Genomic DNA, 25386 nt, shown 5'->3' with positions numbered 1-25386 from the left:
AACGTTCATTTCTTCGAGCGATATATATTTTTGCACCACCAGATGGCGCACAGACACCGGGCTCGCCACAGCTGTTTCATCAAAAATGAAAATTAAGAACTGCCAGCTTTGGAATAATACAATTTGCCCATTTGTGCCTTTTCATAAATCAAACGAGTGTGGTTTGAGGAAGAAAGTTCCGTCTGTTTGGCATTCTGCAAGCGGAGCTGAGCTCTGCTGTTTTGGGCTTGTTTTTGCCTGTCAGGACTGCTTACATCTGGAAAACCCTGCTCCACAAAACTTTCACTTTAAGAAGGCGCGTCTAGGCTGCGGTGTGGTGTGTTTATTGCGATCCTTAAAGTGGCACATGGACGCCGTGGCTGGGCTCTGCATGGCACGACACTTTGTACCTACAGGTTCGGTCCACTGTGGAGAGGAAACGTTTTGACGAAACCGACCTACGGAGAACGTTCCTGTAGTCTTATTTTTTTCATTTATTTTTTAATCCACGGCACCCACGGTGTATGCGGCAGCGTGAACTCCTCGCCGAGGCGCGCAGCGAGGCGAAGGAAAGGATCAGCAGATTCAAACGGACGGACGGGGGTGGTGTTGGTGGGCTCGGGATCAAACAAGACATGAAATGATCACCAGTCAGGCGTCAAAGGTGAAGCACACTGGGGCGTGAGGGAAATGGAGGCACCGCCAGGGACGAGCTGCTGTGAGCCCACCTTGGCCAAACAGGACTAACCGAGTCGTGAAAGTGATTGGGATGGCAGCATCCAGCAACTCAAGCCTCTCAGGTTCATCTTTATCCTCTGGTAAGAGTTCAAATTCTCCCCCAAACGAACAGACACAGAAGCTTTGCACTAAATAATAGAAATAATAATAGGATGGCATTTCCTCTTGAGAAGTTTCTAATGCTTTCGTTTGGCTTGAATCAAACTTTTCTCTCCTGTTGGCTTGTATACAACCAACGTAGTAAACCCACGCATTATCTTCATCTCTATTAATTTGTCTCACAGATGCCTTTCATTAAACTATCTCGAGGTGGCAGCTGTGATAATATAGGGGGAAAAAACCTCTAAGTGGATGCAGCTGTGGAGGTACTGGGGTAAAAGGAAAGCCCTTCATGTGCACAAGGATTATAAGGTCGTGAGATGCAGTCAGTGTGACGCTTGGTTTTGGATGTTGTCCTTAACGTTGCCAATCATTTCCACAATTCCACTATTGACTTTCCACTTGGCTGTCTTCTGTGATTATCTTTGGCCTCCTTAGTCTACCATTTTCCAAAAATGCAACATCAACCAGGCTGAGGTGTTTTCTGATATTTTTTTTAATCTAATATGCCCCAGTTGAGTGATTATAATACAGCTCAGACTGCTTCAGTTTGCAGAAAACTCCAGCCAAATCCCCTTTGCATAAACAATGGTATAGCTCAGTGATTAGCGCATATTATTTGTGTGCTTTGCTTTTCACAGAAGGAAAAGCAGAATGTTTGTCAGCAGCTGTTCAAATAAACCCTGAAAATAATAGTGGGAGCAGCAGAATGCTTTCTCTGCGCATAGGCCGTTGTGTGTTGATAAGGAGTAGCTCGTATTTGCCAGAGTATAAAGTACAACCTCCACTATCGCAGCACTGCTTGATGTGGAAGCCCCACCAAACAATCAGGGACGAGTGTGTGTGACAGAGGGATGAGGCTGTTTGTACCACTGAGCCTCCGCACGCGTGGTTTATGTTTGTACTATAAAATCACATCAAGAAAATGTGCAAAAAAGAGGAAAAAGAAAAAGCTGCAGCAAAAAGTCAAATTCAGCATTGCTTTGGTGGATTTTCATTTAATTTATGGCAGGACGAGGACATTCCATAAAGTGTTTGTTTTACTTTCTCACTGTCTCTGCATCCTGACCACACAGCAGCGTCACATTTCCCAAGGTACTGCCCAGTGGGAGGGAGAGACAGTCAAGTTGATATAGCCCAGGGTGACCACAGGCTTCACAAAGCATTATCTCATGTGTGCGTTTCAGAAAGAAGTGGATTTACTGTTTGACCGCTGCTGCTTTAAGAGGAAAGTCTCTTCTTTCTGTGGCATTGGAGGGTTGTCATTATTGTTGGGCTCTCAATATAATTATCAGAGGTTACAAGCTGCACTGTTGCCAGGGATGGAGTGGTTGTCGCAAGGGTATTATTATTTTCGTGCAGAGCTCTTTGGCAGCCAGATGCAACATTTGAATAATCTTGTCTATGAGGCATATGACTGAAACATGAATCTCTGTGAAATTCCAGCTCCATATTAGGTCTTCTGTTCTTGCTGCAAACAAAGTGCTTTGGTATATTTGGCTAAATCCATCACATTTGTAAATCTGCACAATCGAATTGTAACTGATGGGAATTTTTTTTTATTTTTAAGTAACAAAAAGAGGTAACTGGGTTGATTTGTTTCTTTACTTTCTGCAAAATATCTACAAAACCCAATACAAAGGGTATTAGATTGTATGCAAATCACTTGCCATAATATCAGCCATTGCCATAAGATTGCAACATAAATGTTGCAATCTCATCCTTTTCCTGGAAACATCCTCTGGCTTTCTGTCTAAATCGGGGAGATTCCTACACATTCTTGGCGTGGTTAGGCATGGAAGCATGTAACTGTACCAGCAGCACACCATTGGGCAGACGGCTTCAGGAAATGAAGCTTTGAAAATGTTTTGTGAGGGCAACAGCATGAAAGTATGCCTTTAGATGCAGCCTTAAATGATAAAGTTGGTCAGGGAGGCAGACATGTCGCCATGCATTACAGACAGGCTGTCTGTTAAGTGCGATCCTACACATTTCTTACAACATATCTCAACATATTTCTGTTACTTCTTTATTTTTCCTCATTTTTATTTGTTAATCTTTCAGGACTAGATTTGTGTCATGTTTTACTTGCATGTTTGCATTCACATTCTCCACAGCAGACTCAAAGAAATGTCAAAATCAGGTTACCAAATGATATTTTTCCTTGTTTAAACTCGCCTACACTTCTTTTTAACAGCCAGCTTTCCCTAAGGGTGTCTATGCCAGCAGCACACAAACACACTCCACAGAGAGAGAGACACTCTCCTACCTGTCACATGTTATTTGGTCAGCTAAGACTGTGTTGAGATACTTGTTTTGGATCACTGTAACACACAGATGGTCTCCCTGCTGCAGCTCTGATGTATCCCACTGACATGCTTGTGTGTGCAAGTATTTTTGTGAGGTACGCACACTTGGAGATCTTCTCCAGAATGTGTCGTTTCTTAATCCTCCTTATGCGTGTGGATAAATCTCAAACCTGTAACTAAAACTTCAAAGTGTTTTTTTTTCCCCCCACAAGTGGTCAACAGTAAAATTATTTTTCACAGTCACCTTTTGTTATGTTTATGAAACGGCCTTTTCGGATCATACATAAGCATTTTTACAGTCTTCACAAAGAACAGAAATAAGAATTTCTGTTCTCTTCATCTTTAGATGGTTAAAATGAGGAAAAATCAAATGGTATTTGAAAATGTAGAAGATATTCAAAGGACTTGAAATTAAGGACTCCTCCTGCCAGAACAAGACCTTGAAAGGTTTAAAAAAATAAACTAAAAGCAGTCATGTACTGTTGGTCCATAATTTGCTTAAAAATCCCCACAATTTTTCTAGTCTGTACAATCAGCATGTGATTAAAGTGCGGTGAATAACTATTTTGGAATTACGGACGTTTTTATACGCAGTGCCCGATTTTCAGAGGCCAGAAAACAACAGAGCCCGAACAATACAAAAAAATCTTTAGATAAACAGAACAAAGCTGAATTTTTAGCATGATGGTAATAAAAAGATATGAAGGAAAGAAACGGCTCATGATCCAAACTATACCACATCATCTGTTAAACATGGCGAAGGGAGTGTTATGGTTATGGGCATGTATGGCTGCCAGTGGAAGTGGGTCACTAGTGTTTATTGATGATATGACTGCTAACAGAAGCAGCAGGATTAATTATGAAGCATACAGGGCTGTACTCTCTGCTCAGATTCAGACAAATGCTGCAAAACTGACGGATCTTCACAGTGCAAATGGATAATGACCCAAAGCATAGTGCAAAAGCAGTAGAGTTTCTTATGGTAGAGAAATGGGATATTCTTCAATGACCTAGTCGATCACCTGATCTCAACCCGATAGAGCATGCATTTCAATCGCTGAAGACAAATCTGAAAGTAGAAAGACCCACAAACAAGCAGCAACTGAAGATGATGCAGTAAAGGCCTGGTGGAGCATCTCAAGGGAGGAAAGATAGCATTTGGTGATGTCTATTGGTTCCAGACTTCAGGCAATCAATGACTGCAAAGGATTTTCATTCAAGTGATTAAAATAATCCTTATATTTAAAATTGTTTTAATTTGTCCAGTTTCAGTTCAGCCTCTGAAAAATGGGGGACTGTGAATAAAAAAAGATGACTGTAATTCTTAAACAGTTAATGAAGGAAAAGAAAAACCCTTGAATTAAAACTGAAAGTCTGCACTTCAGTCACATATCAATTGCTTGATTTAAAATCCACCGTAGTGGTGTCCCACAAATTTTGGGAGCTGACTAGAAGCTGTAAAAAGGACTGCACAAATCAGATTTAAAGACATCTGCACGCACGATACAGTGACAGTGGGTCCCAGTTTCCAGTGAAATTACTGGCTCCATATTACCTCTGCATATACGCCCCCAGATATGCAGCATTGCATTGCATGTTGGGAAACATCCCATCAGATGGTCAGGTATTGGTCTCATTTCTCCTTGTAATTGTTGTTTCTGTGTCACCTTCACTGTTGACAACAGCAGTGAGGATTCTGCACAGACATCCTGTCTTAAAATACTCCAAAGTTGCTGTTGTCAGCCATGCGTTCAGTGTACATCAACACAAGTCATTGTTTTAGGCGCTGAAGCGGAATATTTCTTTTGCATTTTGCACAGACAGTAGAGCGGATGGTATCTCGGGGGATAAAACTCTTAGCTTGATCTTTATTCATCGCAAATTCTCTTTGTCATCGAAGCAAACACCCGCTGGTAATTATTTTATTGAATGCTTCTGACTTGGTGAGTAATGGAGGGCAACGCAATTAATAGCTGTTTCTTCGGGGGGGAAGAGCCCTCTGGCTGCTTCAGAATTTTAAAATTCTCCCTGATCATCGTCAGAGAGACGCCACACAAACTCTGAGCCACTTGGAAATTCTTTTTGATGTTCCTTGGGTGTTTATGTGCATGTGCGAGCTTGCGTATACGTATACTTGTGTGTGTGAGTGTGTGTGGGTGGGTAGGTATTTACACATATGTGTATATTTGGGCAAGTGTCTGCCAGTGTTTGCATCTGAACCAGCACTTACGTGCTCCCTCTTTTGTAGCCAAAGCTGCTGCTCAATTCCAGGCCAAAATGCCATTCGTCATTATTAAGAATTAGATTGAAAAGAGAATATTTGGCAGCCCACCAGATGAAATCACATTCTTTAAATAAGCTGCAGTGGAATAAATCTTTCAGGCTGTTGCCAGTGCAGTACACAGTGACAAAGCGTCAGTGTTGAACAATACATTTTCCAAGGCAGCCGCGCATCGGCAAATGGAGCCCGAAGGTTATTTGGTAGTGTTGGAAGGCAGACACTCTGTGAAGGGCTTCAGCAACAAAATTTATCGGGGTCGGGTTTGTTTGCCTTTTCTTTTTGTCATTTACATATTTATTCAGCTGTTAATTGTGTGCACCTGTCTTGTTTGTGTCCTGTAATAAACAGAGCTCTTTGCACAGTGACTGTGCCGTAATGATGAGGTGCAATGATGAGATTTTTATTTTATTTGAAAATACTGCAACCAGCCTCCAGTCAAACTCATGCTGCCGCCGCTCGCAGACAAGCCAGCGGGAAGGAAGCGCCCTGACTGTCTGCTCTTCAAGTGCTGTCAGACACAAAAAAAAATCAAAGAGCAACATATATATGTATATATATGTTAGTGGAACAGTTTTAACACAGATGCACTTCATATGACTAATGATTTTCAGTTTAGCTGCCTGGACCTCGGTGCCCATATCCAGCAAGTGCTCACTGGTTTTCATTATCTGATTCCCATCCCCATATGAGGTGTGTTTTATTACTTTCCTTCCTCGCCAGAGGGGTGTGGTGCAGATTTGCTGATGAGTACAAAGGAATGCTTTACATGTATCATCTGGGCGCAGTTGGGTAAATCTCTCTCTCTCTCTCTGGCACTGGGAGTGACATTGCTGGCTATTTTCTGCATTTGGCATGAAGTCTAATCTGCCTATGTGATAGCTATAGGCCACCAGGATTGATATTGTATGACTGAGTCAGTGTCACAGTGTGCATACTGGCATGCTGAGCATACCAGGCATTCAGTAATTTTCAAACATGCAATTAATTGTTTCTTCTAAGGGAAGAAAATCTAATTCTTATGAGATTTTTTTGCTGTAACTTGTGTAGAATTAGCATGTTTTAACTGACTGCAATTTAATAGATCGTGAAAATCTTACAACGTAATTACATCTTAATCATAATTACAACCTTGTAACACGATTAAAAAACAAACAAACAAACGTTTGAGTTTGAAGGTTGAAGCTTGACACGACCTAAAAGTCCTCGCCACGAGGGCTGATTTGTTTGGGATCTTGCCAGACTGCTCTGCAAACACAGTCAAAAACAACAAAGGGATATTAATATTGACAAATCAGTTTCTACATCATGAAACTGATGTGTACAGTGACAAGTTGCTGTGCAAAAAACAAAACCAAACACTCCAAAAATGGATTTTGCACAAATGCATTGAGTTTTAATGTAACAAACTGTTTATGGAGACCATATCAGGAAAACTGAAAATATATACAGTACTATAATGTAACGCCTACAGTGCTGTAGTGTGATTTCCCTTTTTGCTGTACAGTAAAAGAAAACCTACCCGACAAAGTATATTAGCTATTCTTATGGTTACGGGTGTCAACGTGTTTTTTATGACTTACCTTTGGCCACATTTTAATTCATTCGGTGACGTTTTCAGAGTATTACAAGTCATTTCTTTTCTCAGTAGGAGTAAACTCTGACTTGCTGCAGAGAATTTACTCCACCTTCTCTGAAACGTTTCCTGAGCTAATATAACATCGTGCTCCATAATCACATAATCATATCTCAGCCACCACATTTCCCACGGGGATGTCTTGCTGTGTGTAGCAAGATTCAAATTGTATTTACTTCTGCTAATTTTGATTGGCGTGTTTGTAGTCTCACCGCAGGGCAGATGGGTGCTGTCGGGGACCTTGGTGGTTGTTAATATAGATCAGGTGCGTGCCGACACAATGTTTAGCAAGCGGACATCAGCGCGTACCGACTGTCCTTGAAGCGCAGGCGCTGATTAGAATTGTATTCACTGGTGCGTCTCAAGAGGCAGCTGCGCAGCATGAATCCATATGCATAATTATAGTGGAGAGATAAACAACAGTGACATAACAGTGGTAAAGGGCGCACACTCATCCCACTGGGAAAAAGCTAGACGTGGAGTTTTTGTAATGAGAGAAAACAGGAGAGTTTATTAACACAATCATGAGTTTGTGACAAAAGCCTGTTTTTGTATTTTTGTGTTTTGCAGACCCTGAGGATTATCAGCCACCCATATGGAAGTCTTATTGTGAGTAATTAATTCACTTTATACACTGATTAGCAGTGCCTTCACCTAACTTTGCCTTTGGTGTGCTTCACCTTTTTTTTTTTCCTGCTCCACATTTCACACAGAAATGTTTTCTGTCCTTTGAAGAATTAGGTTTGGTTTAGCATAACAAAATTAGATGCACTGCAGGTTCCAAAAGGCCACGCACACACGCTTTAAAGGCACACACCGTGAACACACTCGCCCACTGAATTCATTCACACAAGCGCAAATGCAAAGCAGCCAATTCCTGATCTCTGAGTAAAATAGGTTACCAGCAGCTAGGAAAATAGGATTTTCTACCTGCTAAAGAGCCTCATTTAAAACGGGGTCCTCAGAACGCCCACTTCATTATGCAGTGTTTTTACCATGTGGGAGGAAACGGCTTGGCTCGTCAGAATAGAGGTAAACGCACTGATTGAAGCTGAGCCGAAATCGTCTCTGCTGGGGAAAATGTCTGTCCTACATTTTGCTTAACTAATTACAATTTATAGCTTTTTAAAATAACTTCCCCTGTAATTAAATGTCTAGTCTGCGTAATTTTACATTAATGCTGCTCCCGTCTGACTCCCCTCGTCCTATGTTGAGGTATTTTTGGATTCCCTCTGTCTTGGGAATGGATGATGTCCAGATCTTGCTGGTTGGCTTAAGTCAGCCTGACAAAACATGAAATTTCACAGTCAGGAGATCCTTCCCCCTGCCTGGAGAATCTGCTGCGGTGAAGACTTAGCTCAGCCTCACGCAGCACTTTCTTTAGCACTGCTTGCCAGTAGTGAGGACACTGGAGTGGAGCCGTCATCCACACACAAGGCTGCCAAACGATGGGACTGAGAGCATTAAAACAGGAAACATTTTTGTTTGTTTCGTTTGTTTGTGAAGTTGGCTTTGGTAAAAGGGAAAGTGCACTTCTATACTCATAAAAAATCATGGTTAGCTACTGATTCTGATTCTCTGTTTTGGCTGCTCACCTTTTTTTTTCTTTTTCTTTTTTTAAACAGCTAATTGAACGTGCTATTTCTGGGAGGCGGCTGAGATGTTTGTGCTCATTAAATCCCCGCCATAAATCTCTCATTTCCATTTTTTCCCCCCTTTTTCCCCCCGTTTCACTACTAATGCTAATAATAGGCTTGCACTTGCACCACGTGTCTAAAAGTGTCTTTGTGTTTCAAAGTTGAAAGGAATCTATGGAGTTATAAGTGCACATTAGGTAAACAGGTCTTAATTCACGCAAATGGATTTCAGATATATGGCCCTGTAAAACACTCACTGCTAAGCACTGCACACAAAAGCTAATGGCTCCTTATGTACCTGTTACTTCTGCTCTCTGAGCAGCGCTTAGAAGCTTCTTCCACAGGCTGCAGCCTATTAAGTGGAAATATTGCTTTACTCATAGCTGTTGTCCTTTGTGTAAATGCTGCACAGCACACTTTATTTCCTTCCTCTTAACTGTGTATTAACCACGCTTCTATTTGGTGGAAAACATGGAGCCTTCATCAATATCCATGTTTCTCTAACAGTGTACCAGCTACAGCAGGAAGCCCCAAGACCAAAGAGGATCACATGTCCTCAGGAGGTATGTGCAGCTTTGTAAACAACTGCATAGATGCTGAAAGGATCATAATCACATTTTTGTCACTGTAAATGTGAAAAACAATTCTTACCTCAGTGATAAATGATAAACAAATTCAGTGCATTTAAATGAAGAAAAAGTCCAAATTTCTGAAACTGCTTGATTGCTCAGATAATTCACGTAGGCTTGCATTTGTATGGTTTAAAATTTCAAACGCACAGCAGCAGCAAAGCAACAATAAACGTTCTGATGCGAAACTAAGCCAGAATACAAGCAAAGCATGAATCCCATCTGTGATTGTGTTCATTGTTTGTTTATTGCTGCCAAATGTCCGATATAACAATCGACCATATGGTCAGGCGCTGGAGCTAACTGACACAGTTATCGACACCATCAAATTTGAATTTATTATTTCTGAGTGTCTTTCCCTTCATGAGTCAGTCTACCACGCTACATGTTCACCACTGCTCAGTTTTCACGCTCAGGTTTTTCCCGTGGAACACATTCGCTGGCAGCTGGGAGCCAGACCACTCAGTAACCTGTGGGGAGCTGCTTGTTGAACCTCCCGCACCCAAAGTGTAACCATTTAAACTCAGTGCAAAATAAAAATGAAATAAGTGACGCTCCTTTCCTTAAAGTTTGTTTAGGAGCATTTTTTCAAGGACTTTTTAAGGCGAAATTTAATGATATTTCCAAATCAATTACTATGTCGTCTTAGCTTGCACAGGGTTTGATTGTTCTCTCAATCCTGTGAATGAAAGGGCCGTCTGAAGTGCTGCCATCACCTATAGTGCAGCTACAATAGCACATTTTATCCTATAAGAAACATCAAGATGTGTTACAAGTGTAGAAGAGAAATTCAAGATCAGGGGCACTTTCGAAGGAGACTGCAGATTTGATCCCTTCAGTTATGTTAGGAAAGCTCATGGAGCAAGTTGCTCTACTTTTTACTTCCCTCGCAGAAAGATCTGTGAATTTTCTATTGTATAAGTGTCCAGAAATGATGCGTGTCTCATCCTATTTTGAGTCTTGCCACACTTTGATGAGCTAAGAGAAGCCTGTGGGCTGCTATTACTAGATAAGTAGTTGTCCATTAATTCGCCACAAAATGATGTTTGACATATTACCAAATCCAATATCGTCATAGCTATTATCTATAAAAGATTATAGAAAGAAGGCCAGGAAAGAGAAAGAAAAAAGAAGTCATGATTCACCCTGGCAGTGCTATAAAAGCTCAAATCTATGACATGAAAAAAAACCCTCTTGTTTTATTGCAGGCGATCACTATAGCGATATCTGTGGTTATATTTACATTCAAGATTAAAAATAGGTTTAGCCATATCTCTTGGGAGACTTGTAATACATAGACACTAACAGGCTCAATATAAATTTTTGCAGCTGGCCATCTATTACCAGCTGTTTTAGTGCTTTGCCTCCAATTCATCTCCACAGTGTGTGAGCTGAATTTGTGGCTTTGGTAGCTGTGAATAGACACGGGGGTACAGATGGAGATAATCTGTGCTGTGGTGTTGGGCCTTTTATCTTTCACACAGGCTGTAAGAACAATTTGCAAAGCTATTTGATTGAGCTTTCATGTTATATTGCTGCAGCCAATATTTCTTCTTCTGGTTTACAGATGGAGAGCAGACCCAAATACTATGGCAGAGAGTGAGTGTAACTAAATTTCTTTCATCATTCACTATGTTGTTTTTCCCCTGCGACGCACAGCGAATGGTTTTCAGTTGTAGATTATAAGTGGGTGTGGATATGTATCTTTTTGTTTGTCTTTTGATCAGCGTTCAATATGTAAAACTTCATGACTAAGGAGGAAATCACATTGGAGGACTTGTATACGTTTTTTTTTTTTTTTAAATAGATTTCATGGCGTGATCTCTCGAGATTATGCTGATGAGCTGCTGGTGGGAACAGAGGGTGCTTACCTCATCAGGGAGAGCCAAAGACAGCCAGGGACATGCACCTTGGCCTTAAGGTAACAAACCCATCAATATGCAGCACCGAATCCCTGAGAGGTCGGCTCTACCAGCATCCCAACACTCACCGAGTCTCCACTTTGATCGCTTTTACTCACCCGCTCAACCTCTAAAACGTATCTACCGACTACATCCTCATTCTCCATCCAGGTTTGGACACCAGACCCTCAACTACCGATTGTTTTACGATGGGAAGCACTTTGTCGGGGAGAAGCGGTTTGAGTCGGTCCACGACCTTGTGACGGACGCCCTCATCACTCTTTACATCGAGACCAAGGCAGCAGAGTACATTGCCAAAATGACCACTAACCCCATCTACGAGCATCTTGGTTACACGTCGCTGCTCAAGGACAAAATGGTGCACAGACTGAGCCGTGGACGCACAGAACCACGCAGGGTCACCTTCCAGAGAGATGAAAAGGTGGGTTTTATGACTGGATGTTGTACTGCGCTCTGTGGCCATCCAGTTTGTAACAAGTGTATACCATGTAGAGTAAATAGAAGTGTGTATGTGTGATTCTGATCCTAAAACACTATCAGGGTCTCTGAGTCATTCAGAAACTCTGGGCATTCAGACTCGGAAAGAATCTTAAGTGACAAGAAGAATAAGAAATCCTACAACAAACGGTGTAGCTCCGCATCCCTTAATCAAAACATCTGGAATTACACGAAGAGTCAGAAACTTCTTAGAAGTTCCCCAAAGCTGAACTGAGCTCTACAAAATACCTTCAAAAACAATGTTTAACTGGGGGAATTTGTGCTGAGGGTGGTCCTGCCAAATATTTCTTTGTTTTGTACTGCAGATTTTTGCATTTTGTGGATGTGGTACATGCGGTAACTGTAATTAGATTTTCTTTGAATTTTGCTTCTGTGGATTGACCTAAGCAAGCTAATTATTGACTCTTGGCTTGGGTAATATTCCAACAGGAAGGGAGCAGTGCAAAAGAAAACTTCTCCATTATATTGTTCACAATTCTGCATCCAATTGTGAACAATATACAAAATATACAAAATACTAAAGAAATATAGTATATAACAAACAGACTTGATCAGAAACTAGCTCTGTTTCCAAATTATTTGGCTGCCCATAATCTTTCGAAACATCCACAACAAGCCAGCATTATTGCAAAGATCTAGCGGGTTGCAGATTACAGTAGCTGGTATTTATCACCAGCGCTGTGTAAATACTGGAGTTTTGATCCAGTTCCATACTACTTAACATTTCCAGTACATTTGCTGTAGAACGAGAGCATTCCTGAGAGGACACTTTGTCCTGTGAGTGAGACGTACATTATCCTTGCTGCCTCTGGGTGTGTTCGCTGCTGCCATGCTTCATTGCCTTCACTGAAAGGTAATGATGACCAAGGGGACTGGGACTTTGCTCGGCCTGCCATCCATATCAGACACGTTGATCTTGGGTGAGACAGGTTTCACATTGTATTCGTTGGCACTCGCAAGCCGATGTCAGATTAAAGTCTGTAAATGATTTCTTAATCAGGATGAGGAATGTCTGCTTTCTTCATGTTTTTTTTTTAAGTGTCCTTCCACTAGGTGGCAATCTGAACTTAGTTCTTGTGCCTTTTTTAAGAGGTGATGGCAGTCAGAGTCACAGCCAAGCTTTAATTTTTACATTTATTTACTATTTGTATATTTCTTGGTGTTTTGCAGTGAGCGCGTGAGCTGTATCGTTAATGTGTCTCTCAGCTTTGATTTATTCTGGGATATTTTGTCTTCAAAATGTCAGCTTCTAGTTCATCACTCAGCAACAGGCAGATGGCAGCCTGTCAGGAGGACCATCATTGCTGTGTTAACATCATCAGTCTTGAGTTCGATTTCTGTAACACGAGAGCATTAATGCAAGCATTGGTTGCTGGTCAGCGAGTAGTCCATTGACTTATTGCTGTTTTAAATAAACTTTGACAGATACAGCTACACCGAGAACTCCTCTAAGAAGTGCAGACAAGCCTGCATTTGCATGAAAGGCAGCGCTTTATTGAAAAGTGTCCCTCGTGTGTTCGATCCGCAGCCTGATTTTTAGGTTTGAATGACTGTGGACTGCATTCTGTAATAAGCATCCCATTTGGCAAGTAAAACTGGAGCATGTCTCTAGCTAAATGTCAGATTTTCAGCTATCTGTGTGTCTTTGAAAAACTGACTATGCATTCCTCCTGCCAAGTATCTCAGCCGGTGACAGCTGTGATAATGGCAGACTTTGTCAGGCACCGTTTGAAAACCACCTGCCAGTCTCTTCTCACAGAGAGACTGTCTTCTGTCGGCTCAAATATTCCGCGTCTGAGAAGCAGAGACCTGACCCGATGGCTTGAATCTGTGGTCGCTTTTAAACTTTGTGTTTACCAATTACACAGCTCCACCCCGAGGCCTTTAACAGCCACAGAAGCTTCACTGTACACTCAAAATCCACGCGTGTTTACTCGGTGTCGAGTTGACACCTATGTAATACCATAACTGTGAATGCTTGTGTAATTAAAACCCTCTCACAAGGTGAAAGGGGGCACTTGAGTGAGCCATCACCCTCCTGAGTTTCTTTGCGTGTGCAGGAATTTACTCAGTGACTAAAGCCTCTCTAAAGCCACGTTGCTCCTGATGCTCACCACACTGGTTTAATCTCAGTGGCGCTCTCAACAAGCTGCCCTGCGTGCGTGCCCTAGAAAGATTTTCAAAGGTTTTGCCATGGTTTTTTTTGTTTATTTGTTTGTTTTTTAAGGATAATTACCTGTTTGCTCTGCTATAAAAAATGCAAAAACAACTATTTATGTCTCTTTAGTTGCAAAATGTCAAAACGCTACTTAAACAGTATTTCTATGTGGTACTTTTCCAGAGTGTGATAGATGCATGTTCGGTGGTCCTAGCCCAGACAAAAGTGACAGTTTCCTCCATTTTCAGTATCTTTCAATACTGTGTCCTTCACAGTATGCCTATTTTTCCATTTGTTAGAGCAGTTTTGTTTTAGTCCCCTTTGTCTCACTGTGCCAGTGTCCACTGTGCTGTTTTCCTACAACTCCAATCATAACTGAGTTCACTCAGCTGCATTCTCACAAAAGTCCTGAGGGGAATAAAAGAGCCAAACTGCTGAAAAGAAAGCAGAGCTTGTTGTGGGACCACCTTTTGTGTCCTTTCTTCCAAGCTCTTCTTTAAGAGACAAGAAGCCATCTGCCTGCAGACAAAGAGCACAACCCTTGTCTCCCCCTCCCTTCCCCTCCCTCTCCTCTCCTCCCCTGTGTGCGGCTAAAATATCACGGAGTGGTCTATTCCTCATCTGTCTCTACAGACTTAGCTGCAGAGTTAAATTGTACCGTATGGTATGCGTGGTTTGAAAGAATGCTTGTCACAGTGACAAATTTCTTCACCTGTCTTGTCCCTCTTACAGCTAAGGCCTAGTTTACCCAACAGATATCAGAGACATAAAGGAAAAAGCTGGTACACAACATGTCCACTGCATTCCCCCTCCCTTGTGCTTCTCTGTCTGTCAGCCTAGCTTCCTACCCCTTCATTTTATCTCAGTTTTGCAGTTACCCTTTGGGTCTTTTGCTCTCTGCCTCACCACTCCGCTTTTGCACCAGCTCTTTATCTCACAAATCCAGTGCTTACGGGCTTTCCGACCTTTGCAGTAGCTTAATAAATCACTTTTTTTTAATGATGTCATCCAATAGATGGACTGATCTGTTTTGTAACACGGAAGCTGCTGGACATGAAGTCTTGCTGATGTTTATTTGGAATGTCATGTGATGTGTCGTTTGTGTGCCATACCTCATTTTAGAAATTGTGACAATTGGAAGCAAGTCTCGTGATGCTGTTTACTGGCTAATAACGAGCACAGCTAATAGGGACAAATTCAGCATGAACATAGCAACAACCCCCCGCTGGCAAAAAAGACGCTGCTGCAGACCTGCAAATGAGCTTCCTATGGGATTTTGCTTGGATTTGGGCACTCCTGGATTATTCCCTGTGTAAGGATTATTACAGTAATCCCTGTGAATACCAGTTAATGGTCTAGCTCTGCTGGTCTTCTGACACAAGTGATTGTCACAGACTGGAGTAGTCAGAGCAGTGTAGTCAGGGCAGTGTAGTCAGGGCAGTGTAGTCAGGGCAGTGCAGTCAGGGCAGTGCAGTCAGGGTGTCTGGAAGATCTAGTTTGGATTGCCGTGTGGGGAATTCCACCAGCTGACAGACACAGCTAGAGGTCAAGATCTGTTTGAGTTATGACAACACAGCCTCAGCTCTGACAAGGCTGACAATCTTGGGTCTGTCTCTGAGCAGGCGAGTGACCTGTTTAAAGGATCCAGCGCTGAGTGAGAGCTGCTGGCAGTAAAGTATTATCTGCAGTTAAGTGAAGTGGAGTGTGTCCGGAAGGCACTGTGCTAATGGGAGTGTGCTCAGTGCTATAAAGAGGGCGTCTGCACTATTGATCCTGCTTTAGAGAGCTGTTGAGCTGTGTGAAGTGGTCCTGACAGCACCCGGCTGCCCTCACTCTCAACCTTCTAGCCCCTGCCCATCTAGGACCCTGCTCTCTCTCTCTCCCTTTTCCTCCCTCTCTCTTTCTCTCCCTCTTTCTGGGTGTGTGAAAGAGGACCATTGTGCGAGGCACACTCCTGCCCTCAGGCCGCCCACTACCAGTCCTCTTCCCACTGCTGCTCTTGCTTACTGCTGCCACTGGATTCAGATCAGATGCAGAGTCGAGGCTGCGCTGGCTGTCATCAGTCGCCCTCCTGGGTCACAGGAGAGTGGAGTGTAGCTGCTGCCTCTGCTTTGGACAGTTGCCGACAGCGTCTGCTGCACAGCACTCACGGATCCCCTTCACACCTTCCCCCAGAGGAATTGGAGAGTCTCTGGGAGCCCGATCAGTCAAGCATGGAAGCTGAAGAAAACATAGGAGGTTTAGCAGCCGAGCTGATTACCCACAAGGCTAAGAGACAGGAGAGGAAGCGCCAGGAGCTGCTGGCTTTGGCTCTGGGAGTCAAGCTGGGGAGCAAGGGGACTCTCCTGTGGAAGCCTATTAAACTGTTGGCCTCTTGTCCTCAGATCTCTTCTCCTCTGGTGCGACGGAGTGCCTTGAAAGATACGCCGGAGAAGCAGTGCTCCTATGAAAAGATCCACAACTTCAAGGTGAGCAATTTCTTCTTAGGCACAAGGAATGAAATGAGTCAAAGTGTCAGCTGCTGACAACATTGTTAACATTTCTCCTAAATGACTATTAATTTATTTTGTAGTAGCTCACTTTTGTTTTTTCTTTGGTTAAGCAACTCTTTAGCGAGATGCATCTCCAGATCCGCAGATGTGTTTGGATCACAGACCACAGTGTGTGTGTGTGTGTGTGTGTGTGTGTGTGCGTGTGTGTTGCTGTTTTGATGAGAACACATGCAGCTGACACCCATATGCATTGAGGGGAACTAATGGATACCACAACCCATTAACAACAGAACACATTGATTAGCATTGATTTAAAAGCTCTTAGATCTGTTTTTGTTTTAAGCTTCTGATTTTCTAAAAAAAAAAAAAAGTGTTAGAGAGTTGCGTGCAAGCGCAAGAGTTATGGCTCTCTTAATACACAAAGGAGAACTTGGACATACTTGCCTCTGGGCACCTTAAAGTTTTTGCAGTGGTGTCTTGGGTTTCAGTTAAGAGGTGAGCTACAGTGATCCCCAGCTTTTTGTTTGCTTTGTCTTTGAAAACCGAACAAAAACTATCCACTCACCACCTGCCATGTGCCCTCTGCACTCATTAATCCACTCCTACCTATTCAAAGTAACAATGAAGGTGTGTTCAAGTGCACATCAGTGTAACTCCATTTGCCACCTTATCCTTGTTCTTACCATAGGCGTACATCTGTTATTTTGACTTTCAGGCTTGCCTCTGTGCTTCCCCGCATGTATCCGATTGCTCAGGACAGATGCCAGACACGCTGTAGTAAATCCTTTAATCTGCCTCGTGTATACAAATGCGCTTATTTGGTGCAGGGTTCCATCCAGTATGGCTTGGCATCACAGTGTAATCACTATCCCGCGCATCAAAGGTGGAGGGGTCTCCTGTGTGAACTGGTCATTGACTTGCAGTTGACTGTGTGTGTGTGTGTGTGTGTGTGTGTGTGTGTGTGTGTGTGTGTGTGTGTGTGTGTGTGTGTGTGTGTGTGTGTGTGTGTGTGTGTGTGTGTGTGTGTGTGTGTGTGTGTGTGTGTGTGTGTGTGTGTGTGTGTGTGTGTGTGTGTGTGTGTGTGTGTAAACATGTGGTTTGTCTTCCCAGGTACATACCTTTCGAGGGCCGCACTGGTGCGAATACTGTGCTAACTTCATGTGGGGCCTCATTGCACAGGGAGTCCGCTGCTCAGGTACTCTACGCACTTCAACATAAAATGTTGCATGTGGTAGACTGTTTGAAAATATCCTGTCTTGTAAGTCAGATTATACGAGGGATTATAAGATCTGCGTCTTGTCACGGATGTTTCAGTTATTTAGCGTGGTGGTGGTGGTGTTATGCATTTTCCCTGTTACATCTGTGGCAAACAAGATGACATCGTCCTGTTGCTGACTCATCAAAAGACATTTAAACGCAGTGAGGAACAGACATCTTTATAGAATCACAGCTTTCACTGTTATCACTCCTTCTGAGCACTCCACTCACTAATATTTTGTACCACTCCCACCAAATAATTCTAATAAATGTTATTACACAGCACTCCATAGCTGCTTAATAACTGCCACTGTCCAAACTAATTCAGTGTGGTGCAGCATGCTGATAGAATTTATATCCAAATGTAGGTTATGTCAACAGTAAATGCTACAGATAACCTATGACATATAAAACTCGGGTCAAACACAGGCCAAACGCGGTGTCGCTGTTGTCCAAATATAGCAGCATAACTGCAGGTTTTCAGGGCCTCCACGGGGTTGTTTTCTTGCACAGACGCAATTGTGGGGCTGATGTGCGCTCTTGTGGACTCGGTTGCTCTCTCCCTAAACAGAGAGTTTGTTGTTTAGACATTTGCCATGCTGATAAGCCAGAGGCAAACGGCGGTATCATCAGACACCTCATGTGCTATGGGAAGCAGGAGAGACTTCTTTGTCTCTCTCTCTGTCCCTCAGTTCTCTGCTTATCTCCTCCAACACTGACTGAGAACGAGGACCCCGATCAGCAGACCGGCGTTAACGTTGCTCGGGCGGTTACAAACAAGTTTGTGATGAACGATTTCAGAGTAACATCAAACACCCTCCCCACACCCCCACGCCGCCTGGTCGACGAGTACCACTCCTTCAAAAACCTTTATTTCAAGCCGTGCTGCCACACAAGCAGGCATTACTTTTTACACATACTCTGCTTTTGCCAGCTGTCCAGCACAATCCACGTGACCGAAACTACAACAAGAGCCCCCCGCCAGTGCTGCCTTGTCCGCTGATATCTACCGTTGGCGCAGTACACCGAGACAGCTTAACAGCAGCTGCACTGTCTGACAGTGCAGTTTATCACTGACTCTGGGAAACCTTTTCAAACTGCTGTCTTAAGCCTGGGATGATGGTTGTGTTATCGTCTCTCTCTCTCTCTTTTTATCTCACTTTTGCTCTGCTAGACTGTGGGCTGAATGTACACAAACAGTGCTCCAAGCTTGTTCCCAGCGACTGCCAGCCGGACCTGCGCAGGATAAAGAAAGTGTTTAGCTGTGACCTCACGACACTTGTCAAAGCTCACAACACAACGCGGCCCATGGTGGTGGACATGTGTATTCGAGAAATAGAACTCAGAGGTAGATCCATCACTTATTACTGGTAAAGGAAAGTAGAATACGCAGTTATTTCTATTCCTTTACTCGTTTGTAATGTTTAGAAATGCCATTGATCCCTTTTTGTACAAAAGACGCCTGCATTTTCTTTGATTCATTTTTATGTTTTTGTGACAATGAAACAGACACAAACCTTCCAATTTTTCTCTTGCAGGTATGAAATCCGAAGGTCTCTACAGGGTGTCTGGCTTCTCCGAGCATATTGAGGACGTGAGGCTTGCTTTTGATCGAGGTTTGTTGACAGTGAATTCCTTTGCTCTAGGCTCTGGGTTTTAGTTCAGAGGTTCGAACCTTTGAATAAAGTGTTTCAGCTGCAGAGGAGCGTGACACAGTGCTGTATTTTATTTTGGAGATGACAAAGGAAACCTACAGCAATGATTTTGTATATTGAACAAATACAAAACAGCATCTTAGTCATATATTTTCTGTTTTGTGTCAACAGATGGCGAGAAGGCTGACATCAGTGCCAGTGCCTATGCAGACATTAACATAATTGCTGGTGCTTTGAAGCTTTACTTTAGAGACCTCCCCATTCCAGTCATTACATTTGACTTGTACTCCAAATTTATTCAAGCTGCAAGTATGAGTGCTTCGCTTTTGCTATTCCGCACCATTACTGTGTTAGTACTTCTCTGCAGGGCTCTGATACTAATCATTTTACTAATGTGATGCAGAACTTCCAAATGCTGAATCCCGACTGGAGGCCATTCACGAAGGTTTGCTGCAGCTCCCTCCGGCCCACTATGAGACCTTACGCTACCTGATGGCTCACCTCAAGAGGTAACTTCGCCCACTAATCAGTTATGCCGTTGCAAAACTGACAAAAAGACAAGCTGTGATTGGATGACACTGGGTTTCTTCGTAACCATGAATATGGGCACTGTAGGTTGTTTTGAGTCAATCCTACATATGCTGTAAAGATGCTCCACAGGACAAACTGTGTATTAACCTGCAACTGAAAATAGTCCCCAGTAAATGCACTATTTACATAAGTTTATAAAGATTTGTTGAAAACTACAGTTTTCAACAGATTCAGACTTTTTTTTTCCCTGTTTTTTCGTCAAGCTAATCTGTCCACTAGCTTCCTAGCTACTGCAGGAACCCCTCCTCCCACAAGGTTCATGCGCCCTGGCTGGAGACACTGAATGAACACACGGCTCAAAATAAAAACATGTCAAAACATCACTCGTCTGGATGCTTCCTAATTCTGTTCCCTGTGCAAACTTGATTTCTTTTTTCTTATTTTACAGGGTGACAATGTTTGAAAAGTACAACTTAATGAATGCTGAAAACCTGGGGATTGTCTTCGGTCCAACTCTTATGCAGCCGCCGGAGCAGAACGCCTTGACAACCCTGAATGACATGAGGCAGCAGAAGCTAGTGGTGCAGCTTATAATAGAGCATGAAGATGTATTATTCTAAGGAGCGAGGCGTCCGCCCATTACAAAAGAAGAGAAGGACAACTATTTATTCTATCAGAGGAAATTCAAGCCACCTTAATTCTAGTGAAGAGTCTGAATTCATTGTCGCATGACAGTTTCACTTTGTCGGTTTTAGTGTTGACATCGTCTTGTTACTGTAAGTTTCGGGTCTCCACGCTCAGCCAAGACCATCATTTAGATATTAGGAAAGGATCCAGTGTTTCTAACTACCTACAGTGCAGTTCCCTCCTCTGTTTAATTTGAAGACTGTCACTACCTGGTGTAGACTCAGTCATAATGACAGTGCTGTGTGAAATCTGCTCTGGGCACATTGTCAGTCGGTGAAGGCTTGGTCTTGTGTAAACTAAGCCTCACAGATCAGCCAAGTTAATGTTTCTAGCATGACGTGTGCATATGTTGTACTGTTTGCGAGAATGCTGGTTTAAAAATGGGATAAAACAATGCAGATCCTGTCATTGTACATAAAATCAGATCATCCAATGATCGATATTTTGACTCTGTGTACAAACAAAGAGAAATAATAAGAAATGAGACAATTGGGCGCTCATAAAGCACTTTTTTGCAACGTGTGTATAGATTTATTTTGTACAGATGTTTATTTTTGTGTTTCTGCATTGTTCTTTGTCACAAATAATATATTCTGTCGGGGCCGGTTGTTTGTGGACTTGTTTGTGTCGATGCAAAAACGGTCCTCGAAAGAAGAGTACTGTCAGAAGAAGCAAACGTGCGTGGGTGCACCATTTCAACTTTCAGTGTATTCAGTGTTATGTGAGGAATACACATGTGGATTAAACACTGGTCATTTATTCATGTCCTATTGAAGACTGCAACAGATGAGCAGAGCTCCTCTGTATACATGCCGGTTGCTCATGTTGCAGTGTTTCAGTATTTCATGCTGTAATTTGGAATATTTTCAATAATGATCTGGTTGTTTTTTTTTCTTCTTCTTCTTTTTTATTGCCAGTAACATTGCTCGGTGCAGCTTGAGTTGCAGTTTGCTTAACTGGCATACTAAAGCTGTACCGGGCGTGTTTCTTTCACACTTGGTTCGATTGAATCCTTTCTACAAATCCATTTTATCAAATTGTATTTTTGTGACAGTTGATAATGTAATTTATGAAATGATGATGATTTATTAAAGGTTTTAAAGCTTGAGTTTGAAATGGGGTGAGCTGCTGCAGTTTTGTGTGTTTTATAGGGATAGTCTGCACTTCAGTAAGTTGCAGTAGAAGTGGTTCGGGCAGAGTGAAGGCCCAGCCCTGTTGCTAGTGATGATTGCTTATATCCTGAAGCGCAGTGATTGGAAGAGCTTTTTTTTTTTTTTTTTTTTTAAATCTCGGTTAACCAGTAACGCTACAGTGTCTTAACATTTTACCTCATTCTTGCTACATAACCCTCCCACTGATCCACTTTTACCTGTAGGTGTGTTCAGCAGGGTGGAATTTTTCTGCAGTGAGCAGGGAAAAAACAGTCGTTCTCTTTGTGAGAAAGGACATAGTTGCACCACAGTGTTCACTTCCTGTTTGGTTGCTTAAATTCTCTCTCTGGCTTCAGAGCATATCACTGGTTCATGGCAGCATTTTGTTTAACTGGAACTACATTTTAGCAGGAAATGATTGCTATAAAAATATATCGTTAATCCATCACAGTCAGTTTATCTAGGTCGTTATTTGTAAGATTATTAAGCGATTAGTTATAAACATCTAAAAAATTGTGGCGTAAATTACTTGCGCTTTATTCATGCATCCTGGAAAGCTTTCTCCACAGTATCATCAGATAACGTCTGGAGCCGTTGAAGCTTAGATTTACTGACAAGATATATGCCGATTTGATCAGTGCTAAGCCAAAATGACAGCACTGACAATAATTAGTGACTTCTTTCATCTGTGAAGCATTGTTATCCTTGTGGCTGCTGCATAACAGATTGCAACTTAATATTACCAGCCTGCTAAATCATCCCTAAACTAAACTTCTGCTCAACATCCTGTATGGCTTAAATATCCTGCAAATGCCGTGTTCCATGCTGTGATACTCCATACCCACCATCATATCCAGGCCACACTGTCAAGTTAACTAGTTTAGTAACAGTGGCCACACTGCTTCTGCTTCTTAATGACAGCCGGATTTTGTGTATATATGATTAAATATACACTCATAAGTGCTGTTGTATACTTAGGATTGAAGAAACACTAAGACACATTTTAGGCCTCAGCGCTAAAAGAAAATCAGTACTGTGGATGAAACTAATATAACATGATAGTTATTGAAAGCTTAGTAAATATAAATGAACTGGAAAAATATGAAGAGATAAAACGATTTTAGCCTCACCACATGGAATATTTATATCCATCATTATAAGTGGCTCAAACTGCATTGCAACTGTCTGATGATTTTCTCTCGACAGTAAGCAGTGCTATATGGGACTGTACTGCTGCATTCTCATTTGGGTAATTGGGCAGCCAACGTAGAGACTCAGGGAGAACGCTGGCTTTGTTATTTGGAGAGATTAAAGAGTTGCAAGCATTCAAGAAAACAAAAGAAGGACAAGAGTGCCCTCTATTGACTGCTGAACAAACACACAGAAGAAAATACAGACATATACTCACGGGCCTCTACACCAGTTCACCTACTCATTAATACAAACATCTAATTGGCCAGTCACATGGTAGAATTTAAACATGTTCAACAGGACCTGCTGAAGTTCAAACTGAGCATCAGAAGGAGGAAGAAAAGTGATTTAAGTTACTTCTTACACAGTGTGGTTTGGCGCTAGATGGCCTGGCCTGAGTATTTCAGAAACTGCTGATTTACTGAGATTTCCCTGCACAGCCATCTCTAGGGTTCACAGAGGATTATTGAAAAAACAAACAAATAAATATATCCAGTGAGTGGCAGTTTCCTGGATGAAAATGTCTTGTTGATGACAGAAGTCAGAGTGAGAATGGACAGACTGCTTTGAGCTCATAGAAATCCCGAAACAATTCAAATAACCCCTTATTACAACCCAGGTATGTGCAAGATACAAAATGAATCCAATACTGAATACAAAACAAGTTGAACCTCATTGCAGATGGTCTACAGAAGCAGAAAAACGCACCAGGTGCCACTCCTGTTAGCTAAAAACGAGAAGTTGAGGCTATAATTTGCATAGGTTCACACAAATTGGACAATAGAAGATTAGAAAAACGTTGCCTGGTCTGATGAGTGTTGATTGTTTTGTTTTGTGGCATTCAGACATTATAGGCTACCTTGCATCAACAGATCAGGCTGTTTTCTTAATAATACAATAAAGCCTTGTTTAAACACCACAGCCTACTTGAATATTGTTACTGACCATTATCATGCTTTTATGACTAGAATGTGGCAGTCTCTTGATGGCTACTTCCAGCTATGTCACAATGTACTTTTTTGGGGCATTAATTTACAAACGTAGTAAAGATAAATTGACAAAGATTTTTTTTATTTCCAAAACAATAGTTTAATGAATCCAGAACAGTGACCTAAATGCATTTGTGGTGGCATTTTGAGTGTATGTACAATAGAAATATAAATTAAAAAGTCATTTTAATATAAAATAACACAACATCGAGCTGATATTTTCAAGTTCAGTCACAAAAATATGAGAGTGGAGTTCAAATAGTGTGAAAATATTATTTTAAAAAACTGATAAAAAAAAAAAAAAACCCGTATTTTACAGTTCATCGTGCTGGTAGGTGAACTCCCTGGCAGATATAAACCCATCTTTATCTTCATCCTCGTTTTTGAAGATGTCATCCACCATAACTTCATGATGTGTGTCGTTGGGTGAGTAGCCATGTTTCTCAAATTCCTTCTTCAAGTACTCTTTTACCTGAAAGGTGCGGAGAGAAAATAGTAATGACAAAATAGATAGCCAGACAGACAGATCGCAAGCTAGCTAGCCAGATACCTCCAGTCTGGAGAGCTTCCAGTCATCATTTAGATCCATATCCCGGAAAGAGTCGTGTGACCTGGGCCCATTTCGAATCTCCATGAGTTCAATGTCAAAAATGAGGGTGCTGCCTGGAGGAATTTTCCCTGTAAACCAATAAAAATGTCCAAGTGACAGAGATGTTACAGTGGAACGTTTTTTTTTCTGTATGTGTTGCACATAGTTTGTGTTACCTTTTCCTTCCTTGCCATATGCCAGCGATGGAGGTACAGTCAGCTTCCTGCGCTCCCCTGTGCACATGTTCTGCAGACCCTTATCCCAACCCTTGAGCACCTCTCGGATCCCCAGGGTAAGCCACACAGGGTTTTTATCCCCATGTTTGCGGCTATCAGGAGTCAAAAAGAGACATGCAGTCAATATCCGGATGCCATACAGAGGACTGATATGCCAAATGTAAGTGGAATGAGGGTTAAGTGAGTGCCAGCCAACTATGTGAGGATATAAGTGGCTAAGTGTTGAGTTTGACTGTACAGCTGCACAAACGCAGAAATATGAGCTGCATATGTTCAGCGGAGTACAGTTTTAATAAGCAGTGGGTACACTCAAGGATTGAGACTAAAGTATATGCAATACATGCATCACTGTTACATTTATTACCTGGAATGAAACATGGTGCCATTACTCTCCAGAAATCCCTCGTAATGAACAAGAAGCATGTCTCCGTTTTTTGACTTGCGCTGACACATGAAGGGTTTGTGTATCACCTCAATTTTCACTTCGGGCTCGGGCAGTTTTCCCCCAGTGACCAACACAAACAGTGATGCCAATAACGAGCAGAGAGAAAACAAGATCATACTTATAGATAACAGCACTTACTCATGAGAAGTGGATGAGATAACTTCAATTTCACTCTCTCTTTCTACAGAATTTAAAATAAAGACATGTAAAGAATGCCATACGTGGCACCCAACTTCTGCGACGAATGCATCCACTGTTGAGCTGTCTGCCCTCCTCCATC

At 42.1% G+C, this 25386-nt stretch overlaps 2 protein-coding genes across 2 annotated transcripts; one reads left to right on the top strand and one right to left on the bottom strand.

Annotated features, from left to right (window-relative positions):
- The first annotated feature begins 294 nt into the window (after nt 1–294).
- chn2 (chimerin 2) lies at nt 295–21603 on the top strand. Its single transcript, XM_006801412.3, has 13 exons — nt 295–797; nt 7610–7648; nt 9184–9239; nt 10873–10904; nt 11113–11226; nt 11378–11648; nt 16268–16351; nt 17486–17570; nt 18807–18980; nt 19171–19248; nt 19459–19596; nt 19691–19796; nt 20267–21603. The coding sequence occupies exons 1-13, from the start codon at nt 749–751 to the stop codon at nt 20436–20438; spliced, it is 1398 nt and encodes a 465-aa protein (XP_006801475.1). The 5' UTR covers nt 295–748; the 3' UTR covers nt 20439–21603.
- A 2294-nt stretch (nt 21604–23897) lies between these two features.
- On the bottom strand, nt 23898–25356 carry fkbp14 (FKBP prolyl isomerase 14). The gene is made up of 4 exons (XM_006801413.3): nt 25026–25356; nt 24602–24753; nt 24387–24514; nt 23898–24308 (listed from the first exon to the last, which is right to left on the bottom strand). The coding sequence occupies exons 1-4, from the start codon at nt 25220–25222 to the stop codon at nt 24150–24152; spliced, it is 636 nt and encodes a 211-aa protein (XP_006801476.1). The 5' UTR covers nt 25223–25356; the 3' UTR covers nt 23898–24149.
- Nucleotides 25357–25386: the final 30 nt, after the last annotated feature.

This window comes from Neolamprologus brichardi, chromosome 11 (assembly GCF_056152115.1).
Source record: "Neolamprologus brichardi isolate AB-2024 chromosome 11, ASM5615211v1, whole genome shotgun sequence".
In the NCBI taxonomy this organism is placed as follows: Eukaryota; Metazoa; Chordata; class Actinopteri; order Cichliformes; family Cichlidae; genus Neolamprologus; species Neolamprologus brichardi.
The sequence above is the reverse complement of the archived record's forward strand: the minus strand, read 5'-3'. Positions and strand labels throughout refer to the sequence as shown.